The sequence below is a fragment of the Dipodomys ordii genome, unplaced genomic scaffold (assembly GCF_000151885.1).
Source record: "Dipodomys ordii isolate 6190 unplaced genomic scaffold, Dord_2.0 Scaffold78, whole genome shotgun sequence".
Lineage (NCBI taxonomy): Eukaryota > Metazoa > Chordata > Mammalia > Rodentia > Heteromyidae > Dipodomys > Dipodomys ordii.
Genome location: NW_012267294.1, coordinates 2,345,658 through 2,371,173, shown reverse-complemented (window position 1 = coordinate 2,371,173; position 25,516 = coordinate 2,345,658). Strand labels below are relative to the sequence as shown.

Below are 25,516 nucleotides of genomic sequence, written 5' to 3'. Positions count from 1 at the left end.
CCAAGACCACCATGATAATCTTGAGGTCTAGTGTAAGTTCTCTGATGAAACAAAAACCTACTACTCTCTCATTTGGTTATTTCTTCCAGTCAAGCCATCAAATATGACAGGCACCTTCCTGTTTTACTAGTCTTATTCCTGCCCAGAATGCACTGAGGGTTCCCACAAGGTTTTCCTCCTTCCTTCCTTTCCTTCTGATTCCAAGTCACCTCCATGAAACCCAGCTGAGTACACCATAGAAAATTGCCAAGATGCGTCTCTCCACACTCTCATTTCCTTCTTTCCTGTTCTACTTTATTAGCAATGCACTTTTTTTTTTTTTTTGTTGGTCATGGGCCTTGAACTCTGGGCCTGAGCGCTTTCCCACAGCTCTTCAGCTCAAGGCGAGCACTCTACCACTTGAGCTACAGCGCCACTTCTGGTTTTCTGGTGGTTTATTGGAGATAGGAGTCTCATGGTCTTTCCTGCACGGGCTGGCTTTGAACCGCGATCCTCAGATCTCAGCCTCCTGAGTAGCTAGGATTACAGGCGTGAGCCACCAGCGCCCGGCAGCAATGCACTTCTTACATATAAGTTTTCACATAAACTGTTTCATATTTGTGATTTAGTTTCTCTCTTCTGGCTCGAGAGGAGGCTTTTCTTCACTGATACAAACAGAGAATTTCTTTCAGTGACTGGCACATAGGGATAAAGAAAAGGAAAAAAAGATATTTTTACCTGAAGACAAAGAAATTATGGGGTACTAGACAGAATTTGGAGAAAGATTTTTCTAAGATGGGGGAGATGTGAGCATGCCTCATTTTTGAAGGTGTACAGAACAGAATGAAGAAGCAGAACAATGTGTTTAACCAATTGTCAAAGCCCAGGGCTGCAAGGAGTAAGTTTAAAACCTGGTAAATATTTTAAGGAGTCCTCAGCCAGAGTGAACAGTCTATCCATTACCCATGAGGCTTAAATTGCTATGCAATAGTTGGGTCCTAGGGTTCTGAGCCTACCTCTTCCTGGCTGGGCCCGGGAAGTTTAAAAAAATTGTTAAAGGCATGGAAACTTTTAACCAACAATCTTCCCTATTTTATCACCACTCCCATTCTGTCTGCCTGGACAGGCTGAGGGATGACATAACCAGAGGAAATGAAGAAAGCATGAGTACCAAGGCAGACAGGTAGAGGTTCACTGGAGAGACTTCAGGAAGACAAGCTCTATTAGTTTCTGTCAGCTTTTTGTTTATTGCTGCAGCAGATGAGGTTATTTGCAATAACTCAGTTGTGCTGCTGATGGTAGCTTTAGTTGTGGGAGGAGAATAGAGCTTAGATTTTTTTCTTAAATTACAGAGAATGGGAGAATATTAAGAAATGCTGCTGTGGCCATAGGTAAATTTGTATTTGTGTGTGTGTGTGTGTGTGTGTGTGTGTAGTTTAGGATTAGGTTTAGTTTAGGTTAATGATGTGAATTCATAGCTGCTAGAATGTGTCTAGTAGTGCAATGCTTCAGCAATGTTCAGCAACCAGGGCTCAGGCATCAAGTTCAGAATCTCAGAGTTGTTATCTCTTTTGGGCCAGGTAAGGGAGTTAGAAAAAGAGGACAGTAATTCAAGACTGTAAAATATCTTGGCTGAAGTAATGGATGATGAACTCTAAGCCAGTTGAGGAACCAAAATAAAATTGAGGGCTCTTTGGATTGCAGCAGTGACTGTGCCAACCTTTAATCTGTGTAAGAATCACTCAGAAGGGCCAGATGCTGACATTTTCATTCAGCAGGTCTTAGGTAAAGAACAGATTCTATTTTTTTTATAAGGTATCCTAGTTGATTCTGATATCAGAGCGCTATGGGTCATTTTTTGAGAAGTAAGAGTTTTGAAATTGCACTAACTAAGAAAGTGACATCTTGGATTGAAAAACAGATGAGGAGGATGAAGAGGAGAGGGGAGGAAGAGTGGAACAAGGAAGAGGAAGAGGAGAAGGAAGAGAAAGAGGAAGAAGAAAAGGAGAAAGAGGAGGAGGGTGCAAGCAAGAAGGATAGTTATAGTGTAAGATGATGAATGTATTATGTCAAAGTGAAACGCACTCAAGGTGTGTCCAAGGGAGTGGTTGCCGAAGTGGAGTGGAGGTCAGTATTGACCCAATGTGAAGATGTCAGATTGTCTATGATTGTCCGTGTGGACCTTGAAGCCATCTCCAAATGATGGTAATATATGAAATAGAGGCAAAACCATGAGCAAGGTTCACTGGGAGGGCCTAAAAATTCACAGACAAACCAAAGACAGAGGTCAGAGAGTTAACTGGTTAATTGTTTACACAATGGAGAAATGAAACTGGCTTGCATTATCTGAGTGGTTGTATTTTGCCAGCATTTTAGTACCTTTTTGTTCCCTTTGATAGTGACGTGGAAACTGCACTGAGAGGTTAAGTCTATTAATTCCCACAGTTCTTATCCATTATAGTATATTGACTCATAAAATGATCATGGAAAGTATTTTATTATTATTATTTGGTTTTTTAAATTGTTATTAGAAAGGTGATGTACAGAGGGTACAGTTCATAAGTCAAGTAAAGAATACATTTCTTTTTGGACAATGTCACCCCTTCTCTCACTTTCTCCCATTTTTTCCCCCTCACATCTCCAATCACAAGTTGTACAGTTCATTTTCAGCATAGTCTCTAGTGAGTACCACTGCTGCATTTGTATTATTATTATTTTGTTCCAGTACTAGGGCTTGAACTAAGGGTCTTCTGCTGTTGCAGAGGCTGGCACTCTACCACTCGAGCCGTACCTCCATTTTCAGTGTTTTTGCTGATTAATCTGAGGTAAAAGTCTCCCTTTCCTGCTAGGTCAACTTTGAATGAAGATCAAGTGATGCTCAGATTTCAGCCTCCTGAATAGCTAAAACATGAGGCACTGACCATTTTTAGAAATGGGATTAAGTTTGGAAAATTTTTTATTTTTATTTAAATTAATCCCTACCAAAATATCTGTTTTCTCCAGCAGGTGGTAGCATCAAGTAACAATCTCAAACTAGTCATCAAGTGAAGTTATATTAACCTCCACTGCACACATCAGGACTTCTGTGTGATCCATGCCTTGATGATTTCTTCAGCAGCGTCCAAGGTGCTGTCTTTCTGGAAATTAAATAAATAATTGTAATAATCACATACCAATACAAGTTCATGATGAACATTTAAATATACATGATAACCATATTGGGACTAAATAAAGATTTAAGTGAATATTATCCTAGGTAAAGAAAAATTTTCAGTGTAAATGCAAATATAGAACCAAAAGATGAGAGGATAGTTTATCAGATTAACTATAAATATAGAAAAAAGTACAGAAGAGCTTAGAATTGAAAAAATATTAGGGCCTAGCCCCAGTAGTTCATGCCTGTAATCCTAGCTACTCAGGAGGCTGGGATCTAAAGAACACAGTTCAAAGCCAGCTCCAGGCAGAGAAGTTCATGGGACTCTTATCTCCAATTAATCACCAAAAAGCTGGAAGTGGAGCTCTGATTCAAGTGATAGAATAAGTCTTGAGTGAAAAATCTAAGGGAAAGTGCCTACCTCCTGAGTTCAAGCCTCAGTACACACACACACACACACACACACACACACACACACACACACACACACACACACACAGATGCACATGAAACTCCCAAACAGCAATCTATTCCATCCCTCATACTTTCCCCTAATAATTCCTCCATCTCCCAAGTATACATCTCATAATAAAAAAGTAAATAATGTGCTTATACTTTCATTTGCTTATTCCTGAACTTTACATATTATTTCACATACTTTGTTCTGAACCAAGAAAATTTAGTCCCTTATAAACATGACTTTAATCGTTTTCCTGTCAAAATTCCAACATAATTATTGAAAAAAATAACATTATTGAAAAGGACAGGCATATCTCTGGTTTACGGCTAAACCAAAGGGTAAGCACTAAAAAAATGTAGCTTTTCTTTCCGGTTTTTCTTCAGCTTTTCTAATTCTTTTTTTTTCTCATTTCCCTCTCTACCAGAAAGATTTGGCACAAAAGTCAATAGATAGGGTTAAGGGAAGTGGATGCCCACCTGTGGAGGCCCAGAATGGGCAAGGAGGGTTTCTATGCAGAGACCAGAGGCAGGCTGGTGTGGAGACTTGGAGGAGGGCACATCTGCTGGAGGATGACAGGTTGGCATGGGATGCCAAGGCTGCATAGTGAGAGTAACCATATGGGGCAGTGGCAACCCTTGGTTCCAAATGTCAATGCCAGAATAGGATAATGGACATCTATGTAGTGGCATTCATGGGAGAGAGATAATAGTCAGAGGTATTGATGAAACAAATAATAATGTGAACCAAGCTCCTCAGTGTTGAAGAGGGGAATCACAAGCAAGGAAATGAGGAAAATCAGAGCAAATCCTGTGCTGGTGTTCAATAGATCTGCACACAAATAAGTGCAGATGTAAAAATGTGTGCAAACAACCCTCCATATCTACCCAACTGCTGAACAGAGACAGGATTTCCTAAACAATACAGTGTAACTATTTTATGGCATTTACATACTTGGAGATGACTTATATGGGAGGATGAGCATAGCTTACATGCCAATAGTACACTATTATATATGGGACCTGAGTATCTGTGGATATTGGTAGATATGGATTTATAGCAGTCCTGAAACCAATAACCCCTGGACATGTACTGTCTATATAATAAATGTTTGTGTGTGCTTGTACATTCAAATATTCTCTACCTCTGTCAATTGGGAGGCCTGATATCAGCAACACTCCAATAACAGTAAGCTCTCTTACTGTCCATATTTTGGATAAACAGCACTTTCCAATAAAAGATATAAGATTCACTAAAAATGGCTGATTGCAGACTGGTGTAGATAACAATAAGGTAAATATAGTACATCTTGTTATGGAGAACATAAAAACATGCTCAAAAAACAATGGAGACATGCCAAAGAAAGCAAGCTCAAAGGAGGTCCTAATGGCCCAAATCTGGGGAAATCTGAATCTCAAAATAAGTAATAGTAATAATTGGGTGATTAAGACAGAAGTCCTAGTTTTTTTTACTAAGATAATGACTAGATAAAATGAATAATTTGATGGTATGCCTGGAATACTTCCATAATTTAATACACAAATATTTAAAATTGTTAATGGAAAAAGTTAATTTAAAAGAAATCTTGGCAAACTACACCTTAATCAAGCAATTAAATGAACATCACCAGTAACAGGAAGAATTGAAATCATGTGCCACCTGATTCAACAAAAAGAAGAAAGCATCATTTCCCTGATTTCCTGTCTAAGTGAACAACCTGAACTAATCAAGGGGAAACATCAGGCTTCAATACTATTGTCCAAATGCTGGACACAGTGACTCATCCTTAGAATCCCAGGCACTTGAGAGGTTGAGAATCAAGGAATTTGAAGTTAGCCTAGGCAAAAAATGTAAGAGACTATCTTCAAAATAACCAGTGAAAGAACTGGTCTGGAAGTGTGGCCCACATGACAGGGTACCAGGTCTTGAGTTCAAACTTTAGTAAAGGCAGAACATTTTTAAAAAACGAAAATGAAAAGGACAAAGAGAGGAACCATTCCAGATTGCAGGTGGAATAATATCTGGCCTAGACTGATGGCCTTTGGCAGGATTCTGGTCTAGACCTACTTGTACATAAACAACATGATGGGATCAGTAAAATTTGGGTTGGATCTCAGCATTGGATGGGATAGTAACTTATCCATGCTGACTTCATGATGCTGCGCGTTTGGAGAAAAATGTCTTTGCTGATGGTGAACATTATAATGATGTACTTGGGGTAACAGGGTATCATCAATAATTAGAATGACAACTTATTCTGAAATAGTTTTTTTTAGGTTCTTGAAACATATTGAATGCATTTAAAAATCTTTTTTTTTTTTTTAGTGGTACCGGGGTTTGAACTTAAGGCTTTGCTCTTGTGCTCTACCATTTGAACCATGCCTTCCAGCTTCCCTATTTTACGTTATTTTTCAGAGAGGGCCTCACAATTTTTGTTTGGGCCAGTCTTGGAGCATTACTCTCCTGAGCTAGCTGACTAATGCCTTTAATCTCAGCTCCTCAGAAGGCAGAAATTAGGTAGACTGTGGACCCATGTCAGCACAAGCAAAAGGCATGAGATCTTACTTGAAAATAACCAGCAAAAAATTGAGTGAGAGGTGTGGCTCAAGTAGTTCAGCAAAGAAAGTTCAGTAAGCTGATGCCATGATTTTAAATCCCAGTACCACCAGGAAATAAAAAATAAAATAAAGCATGAGCCACCATACCCAGCCTCAAAATATTTTTAAGTCAGCCAGAAAACCTTTAGAGTCAGCCAGCCTATCTCCCTCAGCATCTCTAGAATTTTATTATGTATCCGTTGAGTGGTAGTTCAAGCACTAAACACATCTGTTGATCTAGCGATTCATCTGTCGATTTTTTCCCCATTTTTACTAGTGAGGTGTGCAGAGAAACCATTGGGCCTTTGCTTATGCTTTATCACCAATAGGGAGTTGGTTCATATATTTCTTGAAATGCATCAAGCAGCACACGAAGAATGATTCTTTGAAATCTTGCGATTTAGAAACAATGCTCCAATGAAAACCTTTGACTATAAGTCATTCATAATGTCGAAGAAAACCCAAGGGGGGGGGGAAATTAGCTGTAAAATTGTTGGCTCTAAGGGTATGCAGATTTACATTTGGATGGAAACTTTCAAACTAACCATTGTAGAAATTTTACCTATTATACCCTATACTCAAAGGGTGAGAATGTTTTACAAGATTCTTTAGCTGTTTTGAATGTTGCCTATCAATCTAATACACGAAATAATTTTTTTTTTGGTTGGTCGTGTGGCTTGAACTCTGGGCTTGGGTGCTGTCCCTTAGCTTTCCAGCTCAAGGTGAGCCCTCTACCACTTGAGCCATAGCACCACTTCTGTTTTTCTGGTGGTTTATTGGAGATAAGAGTCTTACAGACTTTTCTTCCTGGGCTGGCTTTGAAACACGGTCCTCAGATCTCAGCCTCCTGAGTAGCTAAGCTTACAGGCATGACCCACTGGTGCCGGCCTGAAATAAAATTTTATTGGGGCTTTAATTTTCATCAATTTTATTGTGAGTTTGAGCATTCTTTCACAACTTTTTAGAACTTTGGTAGGATTGATGAGGATTTTACCCCTAACATTGTAAGAGTGTTTTGGCCTTATTAACACTTTCATTGTGTCCTGGAGTTCAGCAGCTTCCTTTAGCTTTCCATTACCTCCACATGTTTGGGTGTTATTTTATTTTTTAGCCTTTCAAAGAGGTGCAGGTGGGTGTGTCAGTCCTCTAGAAACTTGCAGCTATTCCTAAACTGTCTTCCACTGCTGAGGGCTGATACGTTGGTCCTCACTTGGCCCCAGATGAGACCTTTATCTTTTTGTCTAGATGCCTGCTGAACTATTTCTTTGTATTTGAAGCCTACTATCACAGATATATCTCTGTCCCACAACTTTTCTTGAGGCAAGGTATTCCTCTGCATTAGAGCTTGAACTCAAGGCCGCTTGCTTTTGTTCACCTTTTTCACTTATGTCTGGTATACTATACTTGAGTCATACCTCTAGCCAAGCTTTGTGCTGGTTAGTTGGAGATGGAGTCTTGCTACTTTTTCTTTCTGGCTTGACATTTGATGCTCCAGGTTTCAGCCTCCTGAGTAGCTAGGATTACAGGCATGTGACACTGACACCTGGTGTCATTGTGACCTTTTAAAGATTCAGAGCTGGTTCCTTTTTTGATTATGAAACACTGTTGGTAGAATTCCCTTGGCAAGCTCCCACTGTATGCATGGGCACTGCTTCTGGGTAATGGGTGTGTTACCTGCTGTCTATGATTGGAAATGGACTTGCCTATTTCTATAGCAGAGAATTGGAGCGGTGCTGGGAGACAGTGGAAATGTTCCCAGGCTCACCGTACACTTTAATGCCACTAACGTAGAAGCCAGTCTTTCAGACTTTGTTCCCTCCCTACTAATGAATGGGCTGTCTCTAATTGAATATGTCTTCTCCACACTGCTTCCACACAACTTTAGCCACACTATGCACAGATGAATGGGGGAATTTACAGCTAACCTATTTCCTTTTCACTTGCCTTATGTGACTGTAGGCTTCTTCCTTATTTCTTCCCTCTGCAAGTTCAGGTTGGCAGAACTTACTGTTTATGGCAATGACTATACAATCTGCTGGCTTAGTCCATGATTTGAAGATAGAGTCCTTTGTAAGTATCTTCCCTGACCTCCCTGCACCCCTTTCTTCAGACACTGGAGGCATTTGTGAATTATTTAGAATTACACTTGGGGACTGTTTCTGAACTATTTCCAAGAAGAGAATAAAGGAGGATTGTGTTTATTATTTTAAAATTATTTTAAAATTTTAAAATTTCTTCTGTTGATTCTATTGATAGTCTCAAATAATGTATTTGCAAACATGGTCTCTGACTGTTGGTGGCTCAACTTATGATTTTTTTTTTTTACTTTTACAATGGTACAAAACCAAAAGATATTCAGTAGAAACTGTGCTTTGGATGTTGATGGTTTCCTAAGCAAGCCATATGTGGTAAGAGGATGTCTCCATGAGCTATAGCTCCAGGTCAGCCACGTGAAAATGAGGTGGAACAGCAATGCCACAGTAGCCTGTGAAACTAAGCCTCTCTGCAGTTGGATAGTACATTTCATGCATCGGTAACGTATGTTTCCATCAGGCTTATCTGGATATAAGCCCATGGAAAGTGGAGCAGCACACATCCTTTTATTGGAATACTACAGAGCTATGGACAGCCTTTCTTTGTGTATTTCAATCAACTGAATATTTATACTGTTAGGTTATAAATATTTATAGTCTATTCTGATCAGTCTTCAACAGTTTGCTTCCAGGATATCTGTGACAGTTGAAAACAGCATTTAATTCATCTTGACTGAGTTTATGGAAGATGAAGCAGCATAGAAAGCACCTTAATTTCACCAAGACTGTTTTCTGTAGCAGTAACATTTGAGAACTGGTAATATCTTCACAATCTCCTAATATAGGTTTGATGGTGTTGAGTTCTTTCAGCTTTTGCTTTTTCTGGTTAAAGGGTTAGGGATCAAATCTATGCTAGCAATTGTGCTACCACTAAGCCACATCCCTAGCACCCTTTTTTCATTAGTAAAGAATTCTCTTGCCAGGTACTAGAGGCTGTAATCCTAGCTACTCAGAAGGCTGAGATCTGAGGATTGTGGTCCCAAGCTAGCCCATGCAGCAAACTCCATGAGAGTCTTACCTCCAATTAACTACCAGAGCATCAGAAATAAAGCTGTGGCTCCAAGTGACAGAATGGGTGAAAAAGCTCAGGGACAATGCATAGGCCCTGAGTTCAAGCCCCAGGGATGGCAGGAATATTATCTTGGCCATAGAAACTGGGCTGATTTGTTTTTATATCTCTGTGATTTGAACATGTTTTTTCATTATATTCTGGTCCCCACTGTTAATTATAAGAATCTAGATGATATTTCATTTTTCCTATATGTGAAATGTACAGGTCTGTCTCTGGCTGCTTGCTTGCTTGCGTGCTTGCTTGCTTGCTTGCGTGCTTGCTTGCTTGCGTGCTTTCTTTCTTTCTTCCTTCCTTCCTTCCATTCTTTTTTCTTTCTTTCTTTTTTCCTTTCTTTCTTTCTTTCCTCTCCCTCTCTCTCTCCTCTTCCTTCTTCCTTCTGTGTGTGTGTGTGTGTGTGTGTGTGTGTGTGTGTAAATAGTACTGGGATTTGAACTCAGGGCTTCAAGGCCTCATGCTTGCTAGGCAAGTGCTTTCCTGCTTGAGCCATACCCCCTGATCCTTTTTGCTTTATTCATTTTTTTCTGATAGGATCTCATGGTTGTTTTTCTTGTTTCATTTGCCTCAGACTGTGATCCTTCTAAGTACACTTCCCACATAGCTAGAATAAATCTCTACAGATGTGTACCAACATATCTAATTTGTTTATTGAGATGGGAGCTTACAATCCCTTTTTCTCTAGCTAGCTAGCGAGATTCAATCATAATCTTTGTGATCTCTGTCTCTGAGTAGCATGCAATACCACTTTTTTTTGAAGGTCTTTTCTTAACATTTGATTTTCAGTAAATTATGAAGTGTGTAGAATTTTGTTATTGTTATGTTTTATTTTTGTTTTCTTTCTCCTGTTATAGTTTAGAGCTTTTGAGATATTTTAGTTGCTTTTCGGGATATATGGTAAACTTTTGTTCATTATTTCGTAAAATACTTTTACCTTTTACTTCCATATTCCTCCTCCTCCCTCTCTTTCTCCTACTTCTTGTACTCAATAGTGTGTATATTTTTACTTGATTCTATCTCATGTATCAAAGATTGAGTTTATAAATTCTGCTTTGGGTTTTCAGTTGGACAATTACTCTGGATCTATGTTCAACCTTAACTCCTCCCCTGTCCTCTGCTATCCCTCATTAAGCTTTCATATTAGAGATTATACATTTAATTTATTGAATTTCAATTGGTTCTTTTGTATGGTTCTAATTCTTCTGTTAACTCATTATGATCATATTTTCCTTTTGTTTTCTGAACATATTCCCAATATTTACTTGTTTGTTAATATCTACCTCTGGGTCACTTCTAGATAGGTTTCTACTGAATACTTAAAACTTACTGGTCTCTCAGCCCGGCACCGGTGGCTCACGCCTATAATCCTAGCTACTCCGGAGGCTGAAATCTGAAGATTTCGGATCAAAGCCAGCTGGGGCAGGAAAATCCTTGAGACTCTTTATCTCCAATAAACCACTTGAAAAACTGGAAGTGGTGCTGTGGCTCAAGCGGTAGAGTGCTTGTCTTGAGCTGAAGAGAGCAGGGACAGCACCCAAGCCCGGAGTTCAAGCCCCCAAACTTACTGGTCTCCTTTTCTTGAGTTTTCACACCTAGCAATTATTAATCATATCTTGGACATTGATACATCCTTGCAAAGGTGTCTGACTTATGTTGTCTCTCCTCTAAGAGACATTGAGTTTTGTTCTGGTACATGCACAACTTCATGACAACAGCCCAAATATAAAAAATGCATATATGTATATAATTTTTTATAAAAACGAATAAAAGGTGCTCATAAATTGGAAGGAAAGGTATTATAAATGGAAAGTGGAAAGGAGAGCTTACTTTAATGAAGCAAAATCGCACAAACTTCTCAAACTGTGGTTTAGTCTCTGAATTACAGAATGCTGAAACAGGAATGGCAGATAGTTTCTGAAAAATAAAAAGGATGATATAACAGGAAAGGTACTATACTGGAAATGTGAATTATGAAACCATGGAAATAAAATGTTTTTTTTTCAAAATCTCCACCAAAAGCTACAAATGGAACAATCACCAGCTAACAAAACTATAGTTAATATTCTTCAAGCACATTGACAAATTTATTGGATAAAAGAACACAATTCTCTTGATAAAAGAATAGTTTTTTGATATAAAATACAATACTATACCACAAAATCCATCAATATTACCTTGTTTTTAGTCATCCATTTCACAAATTTATAGTCATATGGTTCATTGCTCTTCATATCAGAGAGGTCAGCATCTAAAACAATGATGGAAATTAGGTGGCCTGTGAACATGAGCAACATGTATTTCATTTCTCCTGATTTGAACGGTTTAGTTTTGAACCTTCTCTGAAGACATTCACAGAACATGCAGGAGACTCCTCCTGTTTATGAGGTACAATATGAGAAATTCATGGATGAGATTTCTAGATGGCTTAAGGTGATGCCACACATACACCCAATCACACTTGTACAGTGGTTATCATCATGCACAACTTGCACATGTATAAACTGCCACCACACTCCCTTTCCACCTAGGAACAAGAGTCTGCCATCATAATTAAGGAATAACAACCAACTCTATATTCACTAATACTTATATCTTCCAATAGATTGTGAGGGTAAAGAATCCATTTTACAGCCTGTTATATTTTCAACTCGCTGATTAGTTCCTAGCATGAAGAATGAAAAGCATATTTGTTAAATGAATAAAATAATACTGTTCTTTGTTTATAAACACAGAATGCATAGATCGCCAGTTACACTTACTGTATAGCATTCCATACTTTGGGCTTCCATACATTGTGCTGTTCTATGCTGTTCCAAATTTTTAATTTAGAGAATGAACCCTTCAAATATATATTCTTATTCTTTTTACTGACACACACACACACACACAAATTCTACTTCTCTTAGAAAAACATTCTTTAGAAGTTCTTTTCTTAGGAAAATAGAATATATTGCCATGTTGCTATGGTGTTGACAGGGGAAAAGGGGGGATGAATATAATTATAAAGAGAATTTAAATCTATTTCTCCTTCCTTTTTTCTGTTTCTTCCTTCCTTCCTTCCTTTTTTCCTTCCTTCCTTCCTTCTTCCTTCCTTCCTTCCTTCCTTCCTTTCTTTCTTTCTCTTTCTTTTCTTTTCTTTCTTTCCCTTCCTTCCTTCCTTCCTTCCTTCCTTCTTTTCTTCCTTCCTTCTCTCTCTCTCTCTTTCTGTCTCTGTCTCTCCCTCCCTCCATTCCTTCTGTGTCGTTTCTTAGTTTTTGCATAAAACAATCACTCTTTATCACTTGAGCCACAACTTCACTTCTGGGTTTAACTGAAGATAAGAATATCACACATTTTCTGCTCAGGCTGGCTTTGAGCCAAAATCCTCAATTCTTAGCTACCTGAGTAGCTAGGATTACAGGTGTTAGCCCACCAGTGCTCAGCGGTATTTTTCTCAAAATACCTGAGACAGAGATTCTCAAGAAAGTAAGCAAAGCCATTCTTTATGGTTTAAGTCAAATGTACTAGCATATTTAAGTCATCTATATTGGCTTTTGAATTCCCATTATATCTTTCATGCTTTTGAATCTCATTATCTTAGCAGAACAACAGGAATAACCTCCTTATTTGTTACCCTGTCCTTATTTGTTGTCCTGTCCTGTACCAAATGTTATTCTTCCAAGTTCTAGACTGAAGCATGTTGGTCTAGAAAGACTGCTAGCAGAAAACATGTATTCACTGGTTAGAATATGTACCTCTGAGTTCAAAGCCCAGTTCTATTTATTAGTTGATTAACTTCAGTTACTTGACTATCTTTTTAATATTTCATCTCAGTCAGAATATGATAGCATATGGCTTTCTTAAGAATATGGTATTTGTAAAGCTTTTCATATACTACACTAGGTCATAAATGTTCAATTCATAGTAACCAGTCAGCCATTGTTATTGATCATAAAGGTAAATAATCACTATGGTTACAAATAATGTGATTTACTTTTATTCTCGTTTCCACATAGTGAAAGTTCTTGTTTTTGTCTTTAGTGTGTGATTAATCTTGATAGTCAACCTCACTGAATTGGGAAGCACCTAGTATAGTAAAGTACACCTCTGGCCATCTGGGTGAGGGAGTGTCTAGAGATGATTAGATCATGAGATGTGACCTACAAAATGAATTAGTCTCTTGCTGGAGTCAAAGTAGGATCATATTGTTGGGAGGTGGTGAAAAGTAGGAGGTGGAAGCCTAGCTGGAGGAAGTAGGTCACTTAAGTGCTTTGTTTGGGTTCTATCTTGCCTTAGCCCTCTGTCTCCATTGTCTCCACTCTGCCTCCTGTCTGTCAGGAGGGGAAAAAGCTCCTCATGTGCTCCTGATTTCATGCTGTTTTGTTTTGATCTGGGCCCAGAAACACTGAGGCAAATAACTATGTACAGAATCACCTTAAACCTTGAGCCAAAAATAATTTAATTCCCCCTTTATGTTAGGTATTTTGTCACAGTAATGAGAAATGCTAACTAATACAACAGCAGAGAACCAAACTCTAGCATCTTGAAGAGATCATGCATTGCAGTTCAATTAAAGCAAATGAAATAATAAAACAAAATTTTCTTTGTATGTTGGAATCTTTCAGACATTGACATTCTTCCTCATGGTGAAGGAGAACCACAAAGAAGGGACATATACCTGTCCCCCATCAGCAGGAAAGGTTTTCTAAATCAAAATCCTTTCTCATATTAAAAAAAAACTAGTTGAAAGATCTAGGACCTAAACTAGTATTGGTGGATTAAGTGAGGAATAAATGGGAAGCTAAATCAAAGCCTAGTAGAATAACCTGAGTTGTTATTACTGTCCTTTTGGTAACAATGTCAGGATGTAATAAATCCTTTCTAGAATTTACTAGAAAAGCATGGAAGAATTGTTTTTATCTACAATGAAGCAATTGATGCCATTTTTCTATTTGCATTTGCTACCATGAGTCTCCAGTCCTGAGGGAAAGGGTAGAGTTGGGAGGCATAGGGAAGAATGATGAAAGGGGTAACAAAGATCAAGAAGCATATAATCATAAATCAAGATGTTGAATGGTAACTCCTTTGTAGAGCTACTTAAATACAATAATAATAAAATAGAGCATCTTCAGTTGATGCTAATTACAGCTATGAAAACCTAGGCAACCAAGACACAGCTTCTTCCAACTCTTCTCTGCCATTATTTTTTATTTATATACCATCATTTCCATTTACATATATTTTATATGCGTAGACTTAAGTTCCTTTTGGAAACATATGATGCATAAGCCATTTTCTTTTAATAAGCAAAAGAATTCACAGGAAAAAAGTTTTGTGGATTTATGATTCAAAGGCAAAAATGTAAGCAATGCAAACTGTGCTATCTCTTATCATCTCATAAAATGAGCTACATACTTGGGCCCAATACAGGAAAAAATGCTTTCCAAAATGTATAAAACACAGGGAATTCATGCAAAGATAGAGCTTGGGTTTTTATCCAACAGAGTTTTCTGGCCCTAGGGCTTTAAAAGCCTCTGCTTACCACAGCTCATTTTTCTTGCAGAACAATTAAAGAAATATATGAAAAGAGAGACTTGCTTTCATTTGAGCCAACCTTTATGGAGTGAAATCTTGTAATTTTACATCAGTTTGATAACCACACTCAACAAAAGCTAGACTGTATCATGCCAGAAACAAAGCTTAACAGGGATGGTAAGTGGAAACAAAGGAGGAGACAACAATGCTTGATAAGAAATGTACTCACTTTCTTGCTCAGGTAATTGTAACCCCTCTGTACGGTATTTTCACAATGAAAAAACTTATTAATACAAAAAAGCTTAAGGCATCTTAACACAGTTTCCAGATCTCTGCCTCCTCCATCCCTAGGACATATCCTATGCAAGGCAAGCACTCTGCCACTGAGCCACCTTTCCAGCCTCTGGACATTTCTTATGTAACAAGCTGGTAACCACCTCCTTATAGGACAGCCAGAGACAACTTACTTGATTTGCCCAATAATCTCAATGCTCCTTGTGAACTGAAAAGCCATACCACACTTAAAAGCTCCCAGAGCGTAATTCCACAGAGCCATGTCTGCGCTAAAACCACTAATTACAATTTGCTGAGTTACATCTACTTGGGTGACTCCTTAGAACACTAATAAAGGCTTTTGGACAGGTTCTTTGTTCTCTCTTTAATTTCCCACTACTTCTTGTGTGTGTGTGTGTGTGTGTGTGTGAGTGTGTGTGTGTGAGTGTGTATTCCAGAAGGCTCTTCACTTCCTGTCAGTCCCGCCAGGAGTATGGCCCTTTCTTCTGCTGACCTGATTGTCACAACCAAACTTGACTATCTTCCTGGCCAGAGCTCTTTTGGACTGTGGCTATCTTGGACCCAGAAACTCCAAGGGTGTCTGCCAGGATAAACAGGTTTCCTGTGAGAGAGAAGTTGGGTCATAGGTCAGACACTGAGGCAGTAAGCAGTCTGTTAACCAGGAGAAGGAAGTATTTTAAGCCAGGCACCTGGTAAACATTCATGACACTTTCTTCTGCAACCCCATCAGAGCAGGGCTAGAGCTTACAGCTCTCCAGAGACATATTTCAGGACCAACCAAATTATAGGAAAATCCCAACTTTTCACTTCCCTTGAAACTTGTTGAAGATGTTAATGAAATATTATAAAAAGTAGAAACTAATAATATCAAAAATGCCAGCATATTAGGAAATAATTCCCACTTAGGAAATGTAAGGTCAAAAACAAAATCAGCATTTTCAAAGAAAATAAGTTATATATAAAACATTGTTATGCTCTCAACTTGTTAGAATGGCATGTTAGAACTACATCTATTAGTTTAGATATATGAAGGCCAGAAATTTTCTGAGATAGAACCATTTAAAATTCAGCTGTGGAACTTCAAGCAAGTTATTTAAAGCTTTCTAAGCCTTGTTGTCTGCACAATAGCTTTTTCAAATAGGTGTCTAGATACTTGATAAGGAGTAGAATCTCGATAAATGTTATTCTCCTTGTTTATTTTATTTCAATATTTGAAAGTGGAAAATTTCCTGAGGGCTTCTATATTTCTAGAAATCTTGTTCCTCTTAACAAAACACTTCATTTATTTTCACTACCTGTAAGTAATTGTACAAAGGGTTTTAATTCAACAATGCATCTTAATCAATGTCATCCCTTTTATCCTGTCTCTCATCTCTTCCAATTCCACACATCCTGTCAATTTGTCTAGTTACATTCCCCATATATATATATATATATATATATATGCATAATACTAGTATTGCATGATTGCATTCTCTCACCTTTCCTCTCTTCATTTGTTGAAGCAAAAGGAAATTTAATTTTTACTCAAGTGAACAAAGAATATTTCATATTATCTCACATACAGAGTTTTAAATTACACATCAGATCAGAATGATGGCAGAGTCTATGTTTGATAGAATACCTTATTTCATAACCATTTAACCACCATCACATTTCAAGAAAAAGTCCTAGATGTAAAGGAAATCGTAGAAAAGGTTGACATCATGGAAATTCATCCTTTTCTATTAGAGTATCAGAGAAAATACTCCTAAAGCGTTGACACCAAACCTTTCCACATAAATCTACTATTATTTCACATGTATGTTTCTGTATATTTGAAAAAATAAAAACTTTCACAAACCTAGTGATGATACATCAGCAATGATAAAGTAGCCTCCATCAGGAACTATGGGTTTGAGGCCAACACTTTCAAGCAAATGGGCCATCCGATCTCTTTTGACTTCCAATTCTTTGGGCAAAGAATTAAAATAACATTCTGGGGCATCCATTCGTTTAATGTCAATCCAAAAAGCTTGAGCCAAGGCTTCCTGTATGTTAAGATTAAAGAATGTAGAAATGAAATAAGATATTGTTACTTATTTCTCAGTTAACTTATTTGGTTTTTTTGTATGTTTTATAATTGTAAAAGTATTGTACAGAGGAGTTACAGTTACATGAGCAAGGTAATTTCCTATAGAGCATTGTTGCCTCCTCCTTTATTTTTCCCCTACCATCCCTTCCCTCCCACCTCCACAACTACTCCCCCACCTGCCAAAGTTGTAAAGTTCATTTTCAACATAGGGTCTTGTACATCTCATTGTTACAATGGGTCAACCTGTATCCCTAATTAAGCATTTTGTTTTTTTTCCCTTCCCCTTCTCAAATTAGAGAAGTGTATATACAAGATGCAGGGCACCAGAATCAAATACAGAGAAAACTGTGGGGGAGGAACATACAAAGAAAAAAAATCACATGGTACATTATGAATACGTTATAAACAATAGCATAGTTAACTTATTTGTAATAAATAAAGGTCACCTGTGGAAGATTACTGAGAAAGTGGTCTCTCAAAAAATTATAGTTAGATTTCTGTGAACCTGTATTAGACTCTATAGATCAATGTAAATGATTAAATTGAATACAAGGAACTGATAATAAGCCATGAAAATCCAAACTGAAAAAGAACTAACAAATAAAGATGGTTTAATTAATAATAATAATAAAATACTGTTTTTTCCCTAAAGTGAACAATGCAATGGCTTGTTAGATATTAGTTTGAAAAATGACCAGAACACTGATGAAGTAGCCAGTCTTTCCTCATTGGCATGGGTGACATGATGGATGAAAGCCAATCCACTCTGCAGAAGAGCAAGGACCTTCCTCATTACCTATCACATGTAATCCTTGCTCTAGCTCAGGAAGGCAGTTTAATTGAAATAGGCTACAAGGTACAGAACACACGAGTTGCTCTTTCAGCATTCCTCAGTAAGGCAGAGAAGCCAGGAGAAAAACTGGACCAAAAAAAAAAGAAGGTCAATATTGTTAAAGGCTAAATCTCCTTAAGTCCATATGTTGAAACTCTCATTCCCAATGCTATGGTATTAAAAGGTAGATGATTTGGGAGGTAATTAGTTCAGAAGAGTAGAGTAACCAGGAATGCCATTAGTGTCTTTGTAAAAGATAGCTAACCCTCTGCTCCACAAAGAAAAAGTGGATATCCGTGAGGAAATGGATTTTCCTAAGACAAAGACAAAGTCTCCATTAGAACCTTGATGTGGGATCAAGGTTCCAGCCACTGGAACTATGAGAATGTGTTACCCATTTAGTACTTTGTTACATTAACTTGCATGGACTAAGACATAAAGGACTATGCAGGTATCTGAGAAAGTAGCAGGTTAGGAACATGTAAATGAGTCAGAATCAGGGCATCTATAAAGAACCAAATCTGCACAAGCAGAAGGAAAGAATCTTGGCAAACAATGAACAGGGATGACTTAGAAATAATGATACCAGGCAAATGAGGAGAGCCAGGGTAATAACTGGGAGTCTGGAATAGCTAAGGAATAAGCAAAGTGGTCAAGTTATAAAGTAACTGATCAGAAGCAAGAGATGACAAGAACTAGAGGAAAAAATTTATTTGTTCAATAAATGCATACCAAATACCTATGTTAAGTCTGGAATTCAGATAAAAGAGATGAAAATAGAAAAACTAACAAGATAGGCATTGTCCTTGTTTTCCGGGATCTTTCAGTGATCATTATTTTGGAAGTGAGGACAGAGGTAAGGTAGAAACAAATAAAAGGCAGAAAGCAGGGTATAATTTGTTCTCTTGGAAGAACTGAAAGAAACCAATGTAGCTGACAAATAGCAAGAGACATAGTATGATTAGAGATGAGAAAGGGAAAACAGAGGGCAGGATCAGGGAAGTCTCATGGCAAAAGAATTTAGCAGCAAAATAGAATATTGTTTCTCAGGTCAAAGAAACCAGAGATCAGTTTTCAAACAGAAAGCCAAACAGGGCATCTTGCAGAAGTGAAGAAAAAGATGGTTTACAAAAAGATATTTCTTTCTGTCTTTGTCTTAGCAACTACAGTATTCACTATACTGAAGACACAGCGCTAAAGAATTTGAAGTGCAGAGATATAAATGCCCATCGTTGACAGGCACTGTTGGTTCATGCACATAATCCTAGCTACTCAGGAGGCTGAGATCTGAGGATCACAATTCAAAGCCGATTCAGGCAAGCAACTCCGTGAGACCCTATCTCCAATAAACCACCAGAAAACTGGAAGTGGTGCTGTGGTAGAGGGCTCACCTTGAGCTGAAGAGCTGAGGGACAGTGCCTAGACCCAGAGTTCAAGCCCCATGACCAGAAAAAAAAATGTCCATCATAACTCCAATATTACTCTAGGCTGCTCTTCTCCCTAAAACTCTGTATTCAGTCATCCACCAAGATTTTTGGCTTAACCTTAAAAGTATATGGAGAATACACTCATACCCTCATATTGGTTCAGCCCATTGGCATTTCTCTCCTGGGCCTCTGGTACAGGTTTTTTGTTGTTGGTCATGGGGCTTAAACTCTGGGCCTGGGCGCTGTCCCTCAGCTCTTCAACTCAAGGCTAGTGCTCTACCCCTTGAGCCACAGCGCCACTTACGGCTTTTTCTGCTTATGTGGTGCTGAGGAATTGAACCCAGGGCCTTGTACATACAAGGCAAGCACTCTACCACTGAGCCACCTTCCCAGCCCATTGTTTTTTTCCCACTCAACAAGCAATAGATATCCTTGATAATACAAGGAAAACTATGCCATTCTTGCTATCAAAACTCTCCCATGACTTCTTTTTTTGGGGGGGGTCCGGTCATGGGACCTAAACTCTGGGCTTAGGCACTGTCCCTCAGCTCTTCAGCTCAAGGCTAGTGCTCTACCCCTTGAGCCACAGTGCCACTTCCGGCTTTTTTCTTTTTGCTTATGTGGTGCTGAGGAATCGAACCCAGGGCCTCATGCATGCAAGGCAAGCGCTCTACCACTGACCCACCTTCCCAGCCCCTCCCATGACTTCTTACATCACTCAGACCTACTTGGGCCAGCTTGATCTGTCTCCTAGCCCTCTGACCTTAGCTCCTTCCCCTCTTATCACCTGATCATCTCATTCCAGCCTCTATGCTATTCAATGATATAAACATGTTATCTGTATTGTCTACCCATAGGCCTTTTCACTTGCTGTTATTTCAATGCACAAGGGTTTTCAATAACTACATGAGCTAAACCTTCCTTTTGCTGCTCAAATGTTATCTTCTTAGCAAGACTTTCAAAGATTACCCTATCACATGTCCATCATATGTCCTTCGATTTCCCTACTTTATTTTTCTTCTTTATATCTCTTAATATCTGACATTACATTTAAAAACATTTATTACGTGTGTCCCCTGCAATGTATATACTGCATGAGTACAGGCATGTTGTCTGCTATATTTCGGTCTTTCGAGTTTCTACCACTTTCCAAAAGTGCATCAAATTATAACTTAGTCAATGGATGAATCCATTAATTAGGTCAAAGCCTCCATGGTCCAACTGTCTCTCAGCATAACATAGATCTAGGGTAAATTTTCAAAAGACTGCTGACTGTTTCATAGACCCAGAACTTCTAATTTTGCTGAGCAGTGCCATTGTCCTCTAGAGAGTTTTTGAAGCACTGTATTTTCCCACCAACAATTTATGCATATTCAAAGGCACAACCTGATATAAAATGAACAAAACCCCCAAGTCAAACAATCTTGATAACAGTGAGTCTGCACCTAAATTTCCAAATACATTACAGAACCCTCTCAAGAAGCACATGACAGCATGAACTAAGTCAATTCAAATGCAAAATATAAAATTCTCACCTTTACCAATAAACCAGGCTATAACCTAAATTTCTAGAACACGCACCTGTAAAGGAGTTGGACAGGTATAAATGGTGTTTTGTTGCACTGTCTGTAAATGCTTGATCAAATGATGAGGGCCAATGGACCAGCCAAGCTGGGAAAAGAAAAACAAAGTAGTTTTAAAAAACAACAATATCAAATTTAATAGTCCACAGAAAGCTTGAGCACAGTTATACAAGGGTTAAATAAAGACATTCAGAAATGTTCACACTATTAAAGCAGGACAGTGTGTGGACTCAGAAGCATTTCAGCATTCTTCTTTCTGTGGAGATGTTTCCAACTGGAGTCGGCACGCTCTGCCTTCATCGCTCAGCTCTGCCTTTGGAAGTAGACTCTAATCTTGATCAACCTTTTCTCTTAGATGTTCTCCCCACCCGCCTCTGTTTTCACTATGTAACCCAGACTGACCTTGGACTCCTGATTCTCCTGCCTCAGCCTCAGGAGTACTAGCGTTACAGATGTGCACTATAATTTTCTACTTCTGACACTTCGAAGGTGGAAGCAGCAGCATGGGGCTTGTTTGAATTACAGACACAAGTAACTCTATGGGAGCCTATGGGATTCCTCCAGAGTTAAATCATATAGACTCAGAATCTCCAGGTCTCCTAACAATGTGCTCTGAATCACAGCACGTTCAGTAGAAGTGAGGCTGGAAGGGAATTAAGCTTCAGCCAAATGAATTGTTATTGTACTAAATGGCACAGAGGTTAAATGTTTTGATTCTGAAGCCAGGGCCCCTGCCCTGCCTTGAACTTAGTAGCTGTGTCATCCCAAGCATGATATTTTATATTTTACTCTTCTATGTTTTAATTCCATAATCCACAAAGCAGGGAAAGTAGTTCCAAGAAGGAAATGAATTTACACATGTAAACATTTAGAGTTTGGCACATAGAGGCAGAATATTAGCTATCATTTTCTCCTTTTATACCAATAAGCAATAATCTGAAATTCCTTTGTAAAGGAAAAGTAGTATTAGTTGATTACTTACAAAATTTAAACAATATTGAAGGCTTCTTACTTTTAAAGAAATGACCAGATCTTAAGAAGGATGAAGCTCAACATGAAAGCTGAATAAGTCAAAAAGTAAAAAAAAAAAAAATTAAAAACCTGTGTAAGTGGAGTATGTATGCACATAACACATATAACGTGACAAAAGATAAAATAGGTGCTTATTTTTAAACAGTTTGTTTTTTCTCCTTCTTTTGTGGAAAGGTGAGTGCTGATCAGTAAAGCCAGAGCTTCTCACCTGTTAAGTACATGCCTTACTACTGAGTCACATGCTCAGCCACAACCAAGTTCCTCCTCTTCTTACCTTCCAGCCAGTCACACTAAACGTCTTCCCAGCACTGCCGATCGTTACTGTTCTCTCCCACATACCTGGAAACGTGGCTGAAATGGGACCCAAAAAAAGGAGATGCTTAAAGAACTGTTTCTAATCAATGTACATGTAGTATAATCTAAAAACATAACCCAAGTACAGGAATTCAAAGTATTAACTGTAGTATAGGATAGCTGTAGTAGGTTACTTAAGATAATAGAATTTGAAGCCCAAACTGAGGTGAAAATACTTTACAATACTTCAGTGGTGTGCCAAGTAATTTGGAAATAAATAGAATAGTTTCTGGATTGGCAAAATTATTTCCAGGGACAGTAGGGGCAGTAATACAAGCAGGCAGTGATCTGGTGGCATCTGGTGGCTGGGTGGACCTAAGCTCCAGTGGCTGTACCTAGTTCCTGTCCTGTAGCCTGGCTTTGAATGTCCTTATGACTATGGGATAATCCTTTCATTGTCCTTTTTTTTGGGGGGGGGTCTGGTCATGGGGCCTAAACTCTGGGCCTGGATGCTGTCCCTCAGCTCTTCAGCTCAAGGCTAGCACTCTACCACTTGAGCCACAGTGCTACCTCCGGCTTTTTTCTTTTTTCTTATGTGATGCTGAGGAATCAAACCCAGGGCCTCAGACATGCAAGGCAAGCACTCTACCACAGAGCCACTTTCCCAGCCCCTTGTCCATTTTTTTTTTGAGATTTTACAATTCATGCTTTCTAGAGCAACAGCTCGTACAATGTGGTCCCACTCTAGTAAGCTACTACTGGGGAATTTCTAAGACAGGAAAATTGTACCCAGGGCCTCATTCCAAACCTACTGAACTAGAGGAGGCAGACCCAAGAACTAGTGTGTGCTTTGTTTACAACTCCACTGAGCTGTATATCCGTGTCATGACTATATTCTTTTTCATTTGTCTACCTACCTTCCCTTGACCCCACCTCCATCTTTCCAGTGTCTGGTTCCTGGTGTTTATTTTGTTGGGCTGTGGGTTAGTCTTTACAAGGAATTATACCATTTGGATTTTCCCCAAATATATCATACTTCAGTTACTACATACATGTACCCTTGCATATCATCCCGAAGTATTTACGTATACATTTATTCATTAATTCATGCTTCCACATATGAGAGAACATATGGATCCTTTATCTCTCTGGCCTTGACACTTAACGTGATTTTTTCCATGTCCTTTCATTGTTTTTGTTTTGTTTTGTCAGTCACGGAACTTGAACTCAGAACCTGGGCGCTGTGCCTCAACTCTTTTGCTCAAGGGTAGCACTCTACTACTCTGGAGCCACAGAGCCACTTCTGGTTTTCTGGTGGTTAATTGGAGATAAGAGTCTCACAGAAATAATCTTATAGATGCGTTAGAAACAAATGCAGGAAAGAAAAAAAAACATTTAAATACATATCTTAGGGTTCATTTTCCTCATATCATATTATCTGACTTGACTCATACATATGCTAGATATTGCAAATAAGGGAAACCATGGGACCTATGTTTCTTTGGGCCTGGCTTACTTCACTTAATATAATTTTTTCCAAGTCTTTCCAATTCCTAACAAATGAGGCAATGTCATTCTTTCTGATGGAGGCATAGAATTCCATTGTGTATATATACCACATTTTCTTGATCCATTCATCTACTGAGGGGCATCTGGGTTGGTTCCAGATCTTAGCTATGGTAAATAATGCTGCAATAAACATAGTTGTGCTGGTAGCTTTAGTGTGGTCTTGTTTGTAAACATTTGGGTAAATGTCCAAAAGATTATTTCTTTGTTGCTTTGTATGTCCCTCCCCCACAGTATAACCCCTGCTTTCACTGTATTTGATGTCGGTATAATTTGTGGAGGGGAAGGGGAAAAATAAGTCGTTTAAATAAGGATACAAGTGGATCCGTTGCAACAATGAGAAGTACAAGTTGTCATGTCAAAAACGAACTTTACAACTTTGGTGTGGGAGGGGGAGGATTGTAGGGGGGGCAGGGGGAGTCTGGGAAGGGATGGGAAGGGTAAACAAAGGAGGAGGCTACAATGCTTGATAAGAAATGTACTCACTATCTTGCCCATGTAATTGTAACCCTTCTGTACAGTATTTTCACAATAAAAAATTAAAAAAAAAAGAGTCTCACAGAACTTTCCTGCCAGGGCTGCCTTGGAACAACAATCCTCATATTTCACCCTCCTTAATAGATAGGATTACAGTTGTGATCCACCAGTGGCCAGCCCATTGGTCATTATGTTGCTGTTTTTCTAATTTACTTTATTGTTATTTTAGAGGTGATGTACAATGGGTTACTTTTATATACATCAGGTAATAAGTACATTTCCTTTCGTGGAGTGTCATCTGTTCCCTCATTCTCTACCTACCATCTCCACCCATGAGTTGCATAGTTTAATTTCATCAATGTCCAGTGCTGCCCTTTGATTATTTTTGAGACAAAGTCTTGTTTCTGCCCTGATCAGCCAGCCCTGCAATCCTCCTACAGTGCTTGTCTTTGTTGCTGGGTAGACAGGTGTGTGTCACTGACTGAAACAATCTCTCAAACTTTATCACTGGGCTGGTTTGAACCTCTATCTCCGGATTATGGCTTCCCAAGTAGATAAGATTACAGGCTTCAATCATTGTGCCCAGCTAATCCTGACTTTTCTGAATCTTTATTTATTCTGGTGCCAGTTTGTGGGGCTTGAACTCAGTCTGGATGATGTCCCTGAGCTTTTTTTGCTCAAGGCTAGTGCTCTACTACTTGAGCCACAGCTTCACTTCCAGCCTTTTGGTGGTTAATTGGAGCTAAGAGTCTCATGGACTTTCCTGCCCAGGGGCTAGCTTGGAACACATTCATAAGATCTCAACCTCCCAAGTAGCTAGGATTACAGGTATCAGCCACTGGTGCCTGGCTGTCACCTTACTTAATTTGATTATAAAGTTCTTTAGATAAAATCTCACATCTTTCAACTTGTTTTTAGTAGCATAGCAGGAACTTTTTTTTTTTTAATTTTTTATTGTAAAGATACTATACAGAGGGTTACAGTTACATGAGTGAGGTAATGAGTACACTTCCTCTTGAACATTGTTAGCCCCTCCATTGTTTTCCCCCTACCATCCCCTCCCGCCCTCCCTTCCCC

General features: G+C 38.6%; 1 protein-coding gene across 1 annotated transcript in view; it reads right to left on the bottom strand.

Moving 5' to 3' along the window:
* Positions 1–2,917: 2,917 nt before the first annotated feature.
* Ccbl2 (cysteine conjugate-beta lyase 2) overlaps positions 2,918–25,516 on the bottom strand; it is a 66,843-nt gene continuing 44,244 nt past the window's right edge. The window contains exons 9-14 of the mRNA XM_013024760.1: positions 22,377–22,453; positions 21,069–21,158; positions 16,998–17,184; positions 11,521–11,594; positions 11,174–11,260; positions 2,918–3,116 (exon numbers count right to left, since the gene is read on the bottom strand). Coding sequence (XP_012880214.1) covers positions 3,054–3,116; positions 11,174–11,260; positions 11,521–11,594; positions 16,998–17,184; positions 21,069–21,158; positions 22,377–22,453 — 578 coding nt within the window. The 3' untranslated portion in view covers positions 2,918–3,053. The remainder of the gene's footprint in view (positions 3,117–11,173; positions 11,261–11,520; positions 11,595–16,997; positions 17,185–21,068; positions 21,159–22,376; positions 22,454–25,516) is intronic.